The sequence below is a fragment of the Carassius gibelio genome, chromosome A15 (assembly GCF_023724105.1).
Source record: "Carassius gibelio isolate Cgi1373 ecotype wild population from Czech Republic chromosome A15, carGib1.2-hapl.c, whole genome shotgun sequence".
NCBI classification, from domain to species: Eukaryota; Metazoa; Chordata; class Actinopteri; order Cypriniformes; family Cyprinidae; genus Carassius; species Carassius gibelio.
The window spans coordinates 14,083,784-14,099,068 of record NC_068385.1 but is presented as its reverse complement, the minus strand read 5'-3'; the positions used below and the strand labels follow the sequence as shown (position 1 = coordinate 14,099,068).

Sequence of the window (15,285 nt, the reverse complement as noted above, 5' to 3'; positions counted from 1 at the left end):
AATGGTTGCTTGCATTATCAGTTTAAACAAACTGAACAAGACCGTTCTGACAATCATAAGTGTTTAGGGTTAGATTGGGCTCTCTAAACAATTCATGGTTTAAATAGTTCTGATCATTCTACAGAGACCAAGAGACACGTTTATGTTTAGAAATACATTTTTATGTCAAATAGAATCTGGAACATTTTCAAGTTGTCATCGATAAACTATGCATAACATCCCAAAAGAGCTTGCTTGTTAATACATAAATGCTTGTTAATATATTTTCAAATATATGTGGACAGATTTCAAAGGAAAATGTCATAATATAAACATCTTTAGGCGTTTGACCCAAATCATGTTGTCCTGACCTCAGTTAGCATGTGATGACTAGGTGGTGTTGAGCTCTGAGCACCTTTGGAGGGAACCACTTGTATTTGGTTTCACCACTTCCTGTGACGGGGCCGTCAGGTGCAGACTGGCACAGCATACAGGAAGTATCTCAACAGACGGATTAGCACTCGGATATGACCATTCAGATAAACATTCACCGCTTGAACTCAGCTGCATCTTGTACTGTTATTTTGTGAATCATTCCTCTTATGCATTACCTTTCGAAAGAGTTTGAATGTCTTTTGTTGTAATTTTAGGATGCATTTTTAAAAAAAGGCATACCACACTTTCAGATATATGCTGTAGCCAAGATCAGGCATCTAAACATTATTAATTCTAACTCTACACAGAAAATAGGATATAACCTAACTAACTTTAAGTAATTATTATTATTATTTTATTTTTCTGGAAACTGATTTCTGTTGTGTTACCAATACAAATGATGTCATTATCTGGAGGAGGAGAAAGTTATTGAGCCACTAACTTGTGTTAACTTGTGCTAGCTTGTTCAAATGTTTGGGGTACGATTTTAAAGGATGTTTATGAGAGAAGTCAAAGCTGCATTTATTTGATCAAAAATACAGTAAAAACAGTAATATTAAGAAATATTATTACATTTTAAAGTTTTCTGTTTAGATGTATATTTTAAAATGAAATGTGTTCACATGATGACAACCTGCATTTTCAGCATCATTACTCCAGGCTTCAGTGTCACATGATCCTTCAGAAATCACTATCACTTTCAATTGATTTAATGCATCCTTGCTGAATAAAAGTATGAATTTGATAAAAATGACCCCAAACTTATATTGTTATATTATATATTTATTAGATTATAACAAATCATATATAATTATTAGGGATGTAACGATTCACTCAATTCACGATTCAATTCGAACTACGATTTAGATTTATGTATCGATTTTCTCACTTTTCTTTTTTTTTTTTTTTTTTTTTTTTACAAAATGAGATTGAAGACATTATACAATAAATTACAAGGTGTTGTTTTATAAGTGTATTGCTGAAAATGTATTTGTGAAATTGAAATATGAAACAAACCCGAAATCAAATGAGTCACACAAATGAAATAAATCTCTTAATATGAAAAAACTAAGGCTCTGTCTGTGCTCTTTCCATTTAAAATTAGATGCAACCACTGGATTTTAATCATGACAAAGATGCAGCATACATGCAGCATGAGTAGTTTTAAATTTAAATTAGACCATATTATTTAGAAATTATAAGCAAAAACAGAATTGTCAGGCTTAAATTTTGTGAAACTACTACATAAAACATATCTGAACAAAACTGCAGACGACCTGAATGAGACGCAGTAATGTAAACAAGGTGTACCTGTGCTTATGAACACTACTTTAATATGCATTGTACAGAATAGAAAATACCACCATATATATATATTTGTATATTTGTTCGGAATGTAGTTTTAAGATGTTTTTTTAGACAATAATGTACTTGTTTAAACTTCAAATAGCCTATGCGATTTGTTAATAAAGATAACGTCTATTTTTTCTTCTTCGTTTTTTTAATGTAACTTTAATGCTGTATATCTGCCGATAAGTCAATCATAGAATAAGAACAAATAAAAAAAAAATTGCTAACAAAAGCACAAATAAATGCAAAAGAATAAAGAGAGCTATGATATGAATTTTTTCAGGTTAAGTTAGTTTTTATTCAGGTAAGAAATACTACGGAAATTAAATTAATCAAATGCACATTTTTATCAAAGGTCATACAAAAATCATACATAAAATAACATTTGCATATTCTTCACTCTGTGTTAAACTTAGATTTTTCATAACCATTTGAAATTAGAAGAAGCCACTGCATTTTAATCATGAATTGATTAAAAAACAATACATGTGAAATGTTTGATTTTTTTTATTAGGCCGTATATATTCAAAGTCTGACGCAAAAACAGAGTGATCTCACTTAATCTTGGTGAATTTATGCTACACAAAACATCTGCACGAAATAGAAACAGTAGACGGTCTGAATGAGAAGCAGATTCACTCTGACAGCAGGCAGCGCTTATGGTACAGTGATACAGCGTTCCCTTGGTTACACTGTAAACACGGCAGAACACATTTAAATGCATCATACAGAGAAAGAATGAAAAGAAACAACATTTATGGAATCAGTTTCATTCACCTCAGAAACACATCCATATAAAATTCAATGTTTTGATTTTCTTTCTTTTGCACATCGTAAACAGTCATCTTGTTCTGACTGCTACAGTATTTCTCCTCTTTGTGTCCGACTCCATAGTCTCTCGCCTGTTAACAGCCGTTCACAGACTAATTATAATAATAACATAATTATTTATGAAAATGTTCCCGCATAAATGGCAATTAGGAGAATGACTGCAGTTTGTGTGCAAGCACAGAACAGAAGAAAGTCTGAAATAAAACAAAAAATGGACGGTCGAACGGTGCATCTGTACTCCACTGTATAAAGTAATATAGATGCTGAAAAAGTTACTTGCCAAAAGAGTATTTTGTATACTTTATGTAAATGCTACTAGAGTATGTTCATGGTCGCTCACTGCTCTCTGCTGTGTGTGTGCTCTTGGATGGGTTAAATGCAGAGCACCCTCGGGTAAGTTGTGGCTTAGTGGTTAGAGAGTTTGACTCCTAACCCTAAGGTTGTGGGTTTGAGTCTCAGGGATGGCAGTCCCAAGACTGAGGTGTCCTTGAGCAAGGCACCGAACCCCCAACAACCCCCGGGTGCTGCAGCATAAATGGCTGCCCACTGTGCCGTGTGTGTGTGTGTTAAATGCAGAGCACAAATTCCGAGAATGGGTTAGCATACTTTGCAAATGTCATGACTTTCTTCTTTATAAATATATATATATATATATATATATATATATATATATATATATATATATATGTGTGTGTGTGTGTGTGTGTGTGTGTGTGTGTGTGTGTGTGTGTGTGTGTGTGTGTTAAATGCAGAGCACAAATTCCGAGTATGGGTTACCATACTTTGCAAATGTCATGTCTTTCTTCTTTATATATATATATATATATATATATATATATATATATATATATATATATATATATATGTGTGTGTGTGTGTGTGTGTGTGTGTGTGTGTGTGTGTGTGTGTGTGTGTGTGTGTGTATATATAGAGGGAGAGAGAGCACGCAGGAGTGACTTGATGTAATTTTTTTTTTTTTTTTTTTTTTTTTAAAGAAGCATTTGTATTATGACAGTTAAGTGTATTTCCTCCTTCAGTTTTCATTTTGTTATACAGTTTTCTTTATTTTGATATGAAATGTGACCTAGATATGTTTTTATGAAATTCAGTCTAATACAAATTTAATTCACTCTAATTCAGTGGTTCATCATATGTTGTTGTCATGTTTCTCAAACACATAAATGTTCTTCAGTATTTTCCGGTAAGGACTGAAGAGTTTGGCAGCTCTCTGTGGTTTTGCGGCCTGCGCGCTAATACACACCTAGGCAGGAAATCTCTCTATGAGAGAAAGTGTGCAACCAGCCCAACTCACATTTTTTTGCACATTAGATATGGTACGTAGTTCCTGTTAGCTTTATGACTAATGAGGTCCATTCAGTCTCTGCTAGAATAAGATTCAGTTTCAGAAATCATCTGAAAGACGGCGGTAGCCATTTGCTTTAAATTAGTTATGAGGACTAACTAAACTACAGTTAGAAGACTAACCGCATTGGTGGTCATTCCAGCTGATACTGCAGTGCCTTGCGGATCAGGTATGTGCTCTTTCTCTTGGCTTTCACTCGTCTGGGCAAATGATTTCCACAGACTGCCGTGATCTATATAACAGGCCTGATTCTCTGTTAGGTGAGCCTTGTTAGGCTCTTTATTTGAGTTTGAATTACTAAATAAGAGTTGAATGGTGTGCATGAGATTTATGATGAAAATATTACAATTACTGTAACTCATCAGAACATATCACTGACTAATATTACATTATTATTTACATTAGAAGATCTATGTTATGAGAATGTATTATTTAATTTATTAATTCAATGAGTCATTCCATTTTCCATTAAGAATCATATAATTTTGAAGAACAGTATATGTGTTGGCTCATGCACATGTTCATCAGTCTTGTCTAGAGATGGTTTGGTGGTTTGGTCTGTTGGACATTTTCTAACTTGTGCTGTTCGCTTAAAGGCTTTTGCAAACTTAGGCAATCCATAGAGATTGCTGATGGTTCTTCCATGCCACATGAAAGCTTATGACTTCATTTTCAAGAACGCTGTATGTTTGCTTTTGTTCCAGAGGATGCACTGGATTTACATTGTCACACTTCATGCATCTGTCTGGCTGAATTTATGCTGCGCTTTTAACTTTTTCCTGAATGCTTTTGCAACCAGTACAGCTGATCTTGAGATAAGCATCTAACGAAGAGCAAAAGATGGCCATATCGTTGATTTATGTCTGGCCATGAAGGATTTTACAATCACAATTTTTCTTTTTCTCATTTAACTTTTTTTTTTTTTCATGTGCGACTGCCGCCATCGTGGTGCTGATCTTGGATTAGAGCCAGCAGAAGATAAACTTGTGCCTTCATGTACTTTATGAGTGTGTTTAAATTAAATTCAGGCCATCAGTATTATTGTTATCAAACCCTGTATGAATGCAGGGAATGGGAGAAAAGGCTGCAAGCTTTTTCAGCTAATGGTCAGTTGGAATACTTGATGAATGATAGGCAGACTTGGCGAGGAAGGGAGTGTAGAGAGTAACAGTTGACTCCGTCGCCCTGGCTGCTAGGCCAGAGGAAATGGAGGATTGTTCGTCTCCACCGGCTTGTGCCCTGTAACTGGGCCACCATTGTAACAAGCCCAGCATTCAGCATTTAAACAATGGCAATCTTCCCCGCGCTCTGTACCAGCCTGTGTTCACTTGCCTTGACGACCAGACTGTTGTGTTCAGTTTTGATACAGCTTTTCAGGCAGGTCGTTACTGTTTTGTTTTAGATGTTCTGGTCGTCTGAGGGCATGGCTGACTGAATGACTTCTGTGTTTGCAGGTTTAATCGTCCAGAAAACTGCTGTCAGGAAGTTGATTTTTGTTTCCTGTCTATACAGGACGTGCACTGCACCATTAGATTGACAGCTCCTGTGGGTTTGCTGCAAGTCAGTGCGATTTAGATTTGCACAGTCACACTTTTGAGGCTGGGAGAAAATATTAGCAAAAAGCAGTTTGTAAGCACTTGTAGTTTGTCTTTGTACTTTACTGTTGGGTTGTACCTTACTTTTTTTTAAAAAAATTAAAAAAACATTGGAAACCTCATCACAATATGGCCAGATGATGCTTAATCAACATTACAGGACTGCGTTCAGTGCACAGACTGAAATATGTTTAAAGAGACAGCCACCTGCAACAACCTCACAGAGCTGCAGGAGTACACTGAAACTGTCAGTGCTTGTATCAAAAAGTGCATTGATGATGTGACAGTCACCAAGACCATCACCACACGTGCCAACCAAAAGCTGTGGATTACAGCAGAGGTTCCTCAAAACAGCGAGAGAGAATTGTCCTGTGGCATCAAAAATGCAAAATGGTCATATGCTCAAAAAACCCTATCTAGGATTAACCCACACAAGGCTGCGGATCCTGATGACTTACCTGGCCGTGTACTGAAAGACAATTCTGCACAGCTGACACAGATGTCCTAACAGATAACTTCAACACCTCGCTGAGCCAGGCAGTCGTCCCCACATGTCTCAAATCCAAAGCAATCATACCGGTACCAAATAAATCACCTGTGTCCCGTGTAAATGACTACCGTCCCATAGCACCTATTCCAATCATGATGAATTGCTTTGAGAGGTTAGTCATGCTCAACATCAAAAAAAGCATCCTATGCTAGAATGCTGTTGCATCGAATTCAGCTCAGCTTTCAACACAATAAACTTGCTGGGCCTTAACAATTCCCTGCGTAATCGGATCCTGGACTTTCTAACTGGAAGACCTCAGTCAGTCCGTGTCGGCCACAACAGCTCGAGCACTACCACACTGAGCACAGGTGCCCCACAAGGCTGTGTGCTCAGCCCGCTGCTCTTCACGCTCTTCAATTCTGTCAGTAGGTTAGCTGTTTGTTGGTACAATGTTTGTGCAAAGCATTTTATAGTTGTATTTTTTTAGTTTATGTATAGGCAAACATTTATATAGTATATTTAAAGTCAAAATCTGTCAGTAGTTTAATTGTGTATAGGTACAGTATTTATGTAAAACATTCGTATAGTTTGTATTTTTTAGTTTATGTATATGTAAACATTTTTATATATACTATATTTATAGTCAAAATCTGTCAGTAGGTTAGTTGTGTATAGGTTTATACTGTTTTACTTCTTTGTTATATGTCTGTATTTATGTAGCACCATGGTCCTGTGAGGCATGGCATTTCGTTCCAGTGTATGTCCACAAATGTAGCGGAATGACAATAAAGCTCGACTTGACTTGACAAGACAACACAACACGCAAAATCAGAGAATGCCAGACTAAATTAAAGATTATTAATAAAAACAACAACAAAAAACAAACAAAGTGAGGTATTTAGTGAGAAATTAAAATGTTCTATTGAAAATTAGAAATTTATTGTAAGTTTTAAATTCTTTAATTTTTGCATGTAGACTTCGGTATGCCGTGCACAGTTTTGAGACACCGTTGTAATGTATTCTGGAATGTATGCGTACTGTGGTCTTCAGAAAGCAGATGATTTAATCCAAAGTCACTATTTGCTCTCATCTTAATAGGAACAATTGATATGAAAGAGATTTCATTTGTGATTTTGCTTTTCATAATATTGTTTTACTGTCTTAAACCTTTTTTTTATTCAGTAACCAAAAATGCTATATTATGCAGTGATTACCAGTATCTTCACACTACATTGTTTCTGTTTCTCTCTGTTGCAGCTGCCAAGCGCCCCTCCTCTGTGTCCTCGCTGAGTGGGATTGTGAGCCGCATGGCCTCCTCAGGGGGCGCGTCCCGTGGTAGCTGCACCTCAGTTAACACGGTGTGCTCTGACAGTGACCGTGGAGCCAGTCTCAGCTCCTCTGCCTCATCTGTCTCGCTGCAGGATGGGCACTCTTCCTCTTCTTCCTCATCGCTCCCCTACGGAGCCGTGCCGGCCTACCCTGGGCCGCAGCATAATGGCTCCGACATCAGCCTGGACCTCACCCCTCTCTCCCTACTGACAGGAGCCGGTCCCCTCTCTGCCTCCACAGCACCGCAGCCCAAACTCACTCGTCTGGAGAGGGTGGCTCTGGAGATAGTGGAGACCGAGCAGGCCTATGTGAGGGACCTCAAGAGCATTGTGGAGGTAAGGACCAGACACGTGCTGATCTCTGTTCCTACGATGTTTCATACTGTAACACAGAAACAATGTTAAAGTAAAGTTTTTTTCTTTTTAATAATTGTAACCTTGGTCTAGTTTACCAAAAAACTCATCATAATATTGTTCTAAAACATATACAGTACAGACCAAAAGTTTGGACACACCTCCTCATTCAAAGAGTTTTCTTTATTTTCATGACTATGAAAATTGTAGATTCACACTGAAGGCATCAAAACTATGAAATAACACATGTGGAATTATATATGGAATTATATACATAACAAAAAAGTGTGAAACAACTGAAAATATGTCATATTCTAGGTTCTTCAAAGTAGCCACCTTTTGCTTTGATTACTGCTTTGCACACTCTTGGCATTCTCTTGATGAGCTTCAAGAGGTAGTCACCTGAAATGGTCTTCCAACAGTCTTGAAGGAGTTCCCCGAGAGATGCGTAGCACTTGTTGGCCCTTTTGCCTTCCGTCTGCGGTCCAGCTCACCCCTAAACCATCTGGATTGGGTTCAGGTCCGGTGACTGTGGAGGCCAGGTCATCTGGCGCAGCACCCCATCACTCTCCTTCTTGGTCAAATAGCCCTTGATGCCTTCAGTGTGACTCTACAATTTTCATAGTCATGAAAATAAAGAAACCTCTTTGAATGAGAAGGTGTGTCCAAACTTTTGGTCTGTACTTGTATGTATTTATTTATTCTGTTAAACACAAAATCAGATACATTTGAAAAATGTTTTTTGTCCATGCAATGAAATTATAATGGTTGTTCGGACCCTTGACTTTTATTACAAAAACATTTTTCAAAATATCTTGAGGCAAGATGGGCTCTTTTGTTGAAAACCCATGGCAACCCATTACAAAACACTCAGTACACCTAGGAACAGCCTAGAAACCCCCCAACCCAAAACAAGACTGCAAACAGCTATTGTAGCAACATTGTAGAAACAACTTAACAAGCAGCTAGCAACAGCCAAGTAACCACCAAAAAAAACAGCTAGCGACACCATAGAAACGACCCAGAAAAACCTAGCAACAGGCTAGAAACCACCCAAAACACTCGAGTGAACAAGTACTGTAGCAACACGGTAGCAAGCCCCAAGCAACAGTCTAGAAACTAGGGTTGCACTGAAATGAAAATTCTGGATTCTGGAAGTATAAATTGATTTGTAATAATAATTTATTATTTTATTAAATAATATAAATTAATTTTGTAAGACTTTTTAACTTAACTTAATAATTTTAATGATACTGAAAAAAAACATAACTTTTATTGAAAATAACAATAAAATTAGACAGAAAATATATCAATGTTAAATATCAATTTATATTATTTAATTCAGTTTAATGAAACAGAATCAGATATAACTGTTACTAATTATCAAAATAATTAATAGTCCTAAAAAATATATTTTTTTTTATCAGAGCATGTGAGCAGAGCATAGCATAATTTTACCAACAGCATGCTACAGCACAGTAGTGCTGTTTCAAACATGAACAAGAATTTTCCTGTCAGCGCGTTATTTGAGTGGACGTTGCTTTTTTTGGTGAGCATGAGTGGTTTATGATTGGAAATTACATTCATAGAATTCTCTTTCGGCCAAAAACCAAAAATTGTTTAAATTGTGGTGCATCTCTAAAACGATCCAAAACAACTCAAATAACAGTTAGTAACACCTTATAGGCTAGCCAGAACAACCTAGCGAGCACCTAGCAACAGCCTAGAAACCATCAAAAGTATAAATTATTGTATTAATTAAAAAAAAATATTATCAAACAACCAAAAACACTACAGTGAACAGCTAGCAACACCTTAGAAGCCAGCCAGAACAGTCTGCCAACAACCTATAAACCACCCGAATCATCCAAGCGAGCAGCTACTGTAGCGACACCCTAGGAACAAGCCAAAACAACCTAGCAAACACTTAGCAATAGCCTGCAAACCACCCAAAACACCACCGCGAACAGCTGGCAATGCTATAACCTAACCTTAACCACAAAATAACCTAGCAAACATCTAGAAATGACCTAAAAACCACTCAGAACAATTTATTAACCATATAGCAACCAATATGAACCAATCACCGCTAGCATGCTGGTGTGAAGTTCACATGGGCAAGAACCGCAGTTGAAATGGAAATATATATATGAATGATAAACTCAAATAGGAAAACACTTGAAATGACTGTGGAACGAATACTGTTATTTTATTTTGCTGGTCCAGACCCACCCAGATGGTGGTTCATTCTTTAGAGTTCTAGGATTGCTCAGTCATGGAAGTTCATCTAGATCAGCATTTCAACTGTCATATCTCTTCACCTACCGCCCACCCTGTATATAATCCAGGACTCATATAACAGACAGCAGAGAAAGCCGAGCTCTTTCCCTGTGCCAGCGGCGATTTAAAATGTGATCACTGTGAGATTCTGTTGTGCATTTCATCACACATTCAGGTGGAGCAAAGGAGGTCATGGCACTGGATGAAAGCAGCAATAAATTCAGACCGTCACTTCAAACGCATCTCTGTGCTGCTTTTCGACATGCGCAGCACTGATCCGGGACAATAAGGAGGCTGTAGCTCAACATTGCACACACAAATCAGAGTGTGCTGTAAATATAAGAGACTCTTTGTGGATGCTTTTCAACACATTCATCATATTTCCATGCACAGGGTGTTGGAAGATCAGACCTCTGCTGTGACCTCCGGCAGGGGTTATGCCCTGTTCACATGGGCAATGATTTTGTCACAACATTGGTACTAGTTGCTGCAATACATTTATTACAGTATTTATTAGTCTTTGTTAAAATTTGTTAATAAAAATACATTTGTTCATTGTAGTTCATGTTAGTTCACAGTGAATTAACTAATAAGTTAATAAGCAACTCTTGCTTTTATTAATGCATTAGGAAATGTTGAAAATCATAAATGCTGTAGAAGTATTTTTCATTCTTAGTTTAACTAATGAAACCTTATTGTAAAGTGTTACCCATAACACTTTACAATAAGGTTCCATTAATGTTAATGAATTAATTAACATGAACAAACAATAACCAAAAAAATGATTACAGTATTTACTAATCTGTCAGTTCATATTAGCTCACATTGCATTTACTAATGTTAATGAGCAAAACTTTTGATTTTAATAATGCAAAACGTTAACAAAGATTAATAAATGCTGTAGAAGTATCGATCATGCTTAGTTCACATCAGCTAAAGTAGTTAACTAATGTTAACTAATGAAACCTTATATTCAAGTGTTACCGTGTAACCTATTAAATAGAAAAAAGTTATTTTATATTGTAATAATATTTGGCAATACAGTATTACTGTTTCCTTTATTTTTGATCAAATCAATTCAGCCTTGCTAAACAAAAGTTTCAAAAATATTTTCAAAATCTTACCAACCCTTAATCATACACTTAAATGGTAGTGTATTTTGTTAGTTTTGACTTGTTAATTAAAATTTTTTGTATCACTTAAAAAATTCCGAAAATTTTTTTTTTTAAATGTTTACACATCTTACTATATTATTTAGTGCTGAAAAAAAAAGATATGCCTAAATATGTCAACTTAATTTAAAGCATATATTATATAAATTATATGGTTTATGGGCCTGGAGCAGTGAGAGAGTGACAGGGTCATTGTGAAGAGACTTTGAAACTCATGGGAATATTGCCAGTAGGAGCCATCAACAGGTGTGCGTGTATGTACTGTAAAGTATGTGCGTGTTATCCTTTGTATATGTGACTGATTGATGGCAGAGGCTCATGGGTACATAGGCTGGAGGTTGGGGAAAGCCTGAAATGTTACACCTTTTCCCTATTGCTGATGGTTTATTTGAAGTTGAGCTTTTCATAAGCCAATAAAAAGAGAAGGCATGCAAAAAAGAGAAGTCATGCAAGCTTATTCTGCTTTATGAAAAGATTCCTTTAGATCAAATAGCCATAAATTGGTTGTTGAAGGACGTGGATCATGCTGAGGAATGCTGCTGTTTTATCAATCTGTGGTCTCAAAATGGAGGCTGAGTGGTGGAGGATTTGGGGACATAGTGCTGACTCTGGGATATGTGTATATGATGTCTGATTGGAGTCATACCCAGCCGGGCTCAGCTTCTATTAGTAAGAGCCGTCTGGTTTTGATAGAAAGCGTAACAAAGAATGATGTCAAGCTAGCTGGAAATAAGATGAGCGTGAGCTCACAGTGCATGGCTTTGCTATGTGGGACTGTTTTGCCTGGTGTTTGTTTGTGTGGGTTATTATTAGTCTTGTCTGGTGACATTCAGGTGCGGTGTGTGTGTGTGCGGTGATGTGAGGAGCATTTAGGGGAGCAAAACAGAGATTATCCCTTTTTGTTTTAGCTGCATTTCAGCCAAATAGGACAGGAAATCTGGGGATAAGGGGGGCTTGGCTGTAGCCCCTATCCTGGGGCACAAGCAAAGATGGAGAGGGGCTGCTTACAAGAGAGAGGAACCGACTCCTGTTCCAAACTCCGAACTGACCTAGTTTCACAAAGTCTCTGAGAGTGTGTTTAACTTCTGTTAAGGCTGGTTCACTGGGCAGGATAATTAGACCGATTTTAGCCCCGATTCACCCCTTCCGACAATTTTAGGATGCTCCGATTATCGTAAAATAATCTGATCAAATATTCCTGCCGTGTGTGGTGTGTTAAGACTGCTCTCCTCTGCTCGGAAGAATGTCGGGACCGCTCCGATCTCAAATCGGGGATATCCAACATGTTGGATTTATTTGGCCCGATTTCTTCTCGTTTGTGGTGTCCCCCGAGGACAAACAATCACGCAGCCTGTGGACTGTGGGTGTAGCCAATCAGAAAGCGAGGTGACGAGGCAGTGATAGTACCGGGAAACAAAATCAAAACAGCCGGCGTATATAATATAACAAATACAAATAAAGTCGATGGGCATAACTACATCCACAACTGCAGTCCACCAGAGTACAAACGAATATATGAACGTTTATTTCAACGGTTATTAATCTGTGTAGTACGTAACAACATTTCTATGAGATAAAACAACAACTTATCTCCATATTATGATATAGCAAGTATAGTCCATGCTCGCGTTGTCTCCACCTCTTTGACCATCGCCTTTTCTTGTTTTTCTTATGTTTTTTTCCGTTAAAAACAAAGCACAAACTATGACCACTGCATCCTCTTCGTCCGCCATGATTGTTTACTCTAAAGTCACGTTTGATCTCGAGGGATTTTGCGAGATTTCCAGTCTGACCTGGGAATGCTCGGGAGTCAAATCGGTTCGTGTGTGATGTGTTGATTTTGCCGTGTGGCTGCACACCACACACGGAACGACCAAAACTGTTAGATCCGTGATTTTTTATCGCTGTGTGTGGGGTCTCTCATATTTGGAAAATCGGCCGACAATTTTAAAATCGTCCCGTGTGAACCAGGCCTTACAATCTCTCTCGGCATCTGCTAAGAAAGTGTGCACATAACTTATTGTTCCTTTGTCTTTGGCTGGTCCCACTTGTTTCACTCTCATTTCATAACTCACAATGAAATCCTCAGATTTCCCCTCACCTCCTGGATTTCCACTCTACTCTGAGTAGCTGGGTCATCACTCATCTCTTTATCTAGCTCTCCAGTTTTGCCATGTGTCATGAGCTCTCTGTTCTATGGCTGACTGTAAATCAGAGTAATTAAAATGTCCGTGTTCACCCTTCTTTGTAAAGGTGCTGATAGTGCCAGTCCCTTATTTTCTGGCTCATTTTGCACCCACCTCAGCATGTTTGCCTTCCCTGATGCCTTGTGGCTCTGGAAAAAAAAAAAAACGAAAAGGAAAAACGACCCCAAGTTTTATAGTCCAGGAATGCAGAGGCACAGGGAAGGCTGGAGGGTGACAAAAAGAGCCCTTTACAAAGCCAGACCACTGTCTTACAGGACTCATAAAGTTTGTTTATTTGTACCCATTTATTGTAGCAGTTCAGTTTGAATCTTTTTTGTTTGTTTGTTTTGCCTGGTGGCCTTCTTTTGTTGGCTCCAGTGTCCGTACTTTCTCTCAGGAGATTTTAACTGCCTTCTTTTCACTTTGCCGTACTGTAGTCCTTTGCAGTCTGGTGGAATATGTTTGTCTATGTTGGTTAGTTGGTCCCAGGACTTGCTTATTAAGCACTGATAAACGGACTGATACAGATGATAAATAGCGCTGTTTAACACTGCCAGCCCAACAGCCAGCAACCAGACCACTCCTGAGACCATTTGCCTCAGCACTATTTTAGTTTTTGGTCTCTGTTGAACACAAAATAGATTGTAAAATGTGATTAACACTCTAATTTAATGAAAAATGCATTTTCCTCATTAAGGCAAGAATGTGTCTTCTTAACGGGAGCATTATTATGATTATAGTACATTTTACAGTCAATTTTAAGTTGCAAAGTTGGATAATTACCATTAAAGAATGCGCTTATCGTTTATGTCTTTTGGTCATTTCGGAATGGTCCATTTCTAGAGATGTAACGGTATGAACATTTCTGATCATGATTATAGTGACCTAAATTATCATGGTTATCAGTATTATCATGGTACTGTATTTTTAAAATGTGCTGGATGTGTTCAAAAAGTACAGACACATAATGATGTCTGGATTATAAATGACAGGATGCTGCACGACTGACAACAGTTTAGCATGTACGAAATGTTCTATTAAAGCTTTGAAAAGTTTCATAAAATGGTAAACCTCACATTTCAGACTTTAAATAAAGAAAAGGGTTAAGTCAAAATGATAATTGAATCCACATCAGCTTGTATTTCATCAACGAGTCAAAATTTACAGCAGGTTATGTAAATTCAGTTTGTTTTTATGACCAGAAAAATGCTGCACACAGCCTGAATGAAAATGTAAAACTCTGTAAATCCAATATCTGGCAGCAGATGGTGCTGTTGGGACAGCAAAATTAGAGCCCTTTCCCCGTAACCTCAGTGTACAAAGCAGCATTACGATAAGAACACTTCTTTTATTAAGTATTACATGGAGTGAAGATGAAAACAGAGAACGTTTAGTCATCTGCAGCTTTTTTGTTCCTCAGCAGGCATCCCAAACCAGTCAATTTTACGTAGCATGATGATGGGACTGTTTTCTCATGAGACCAGCTTATGACTTTTTTCAAGGTCAGAGGTGAAAGAGCAAAGAGAGAAAAGATAAATATTGTTAGAGGGGCTCCTTTAAACCACCGTATTAGTTGCATGCTTTGCTTTCCTGCACCGCTTTGTACGTTTACACTGAAGATCATTGAGGGGCTCAAGTGTGACGTCCATGGTAATTACATTACAGTGATACTTGCTGTCGGGGCTGAGAGTCTTGCCTTCTGTGACGGACCCATTTATAGTCATGGTCCGACACAGTCACATATATAGTCACATATCAACAATGTTTACTTTGGGAAACTGTAAAGGAAATCACCAATTTCACAGGTCTCACGGGAATTTTATGAATAACTGACAAAGCAAAACAAATTCAAGTGTAAAAATGCCTAGTATGATTTCTGTGAAATCATTCACACTCAATCTTTCTCACTTTTCTCTCTCTCT

The 15,285-nt window shown here is 37.6% G+C and overlaps 1 protein-coding gene across 2 annotated transcripts in view; it reads left to right on the top strand.

Moving 5' to 3' along the window:
• The window catches only part of LOC128029276 (pleckstrin homology domain-containing family G member 2), a 43,489-nt gene that overhangs the window by 11,546 nt on the left and 16,658 nt on the right, over positions 1–15,285 (top strand). Inside the window, exons 1-2 of one of the 2 annotated variants that reach the window (XM_052616958.1) lie at positions 3,919–4,127; positions 7,301–7,707. In XM_052616958.1, the coding sequence (XP_052472918.1) occupies positions 7,351–7,707 (357 nt within the window). In that variant the 5' untranslated portion in view covers positions 3,919–4,127; positions 7,301–7,350. Of the gene's footprint in view, positions 1–3,918; positions 4,128–7,300; positions 7,708–15,285 lie in introns of those variants that run through there. The other variant, XM_052616957.1, reaches the window with a different exon arrangement.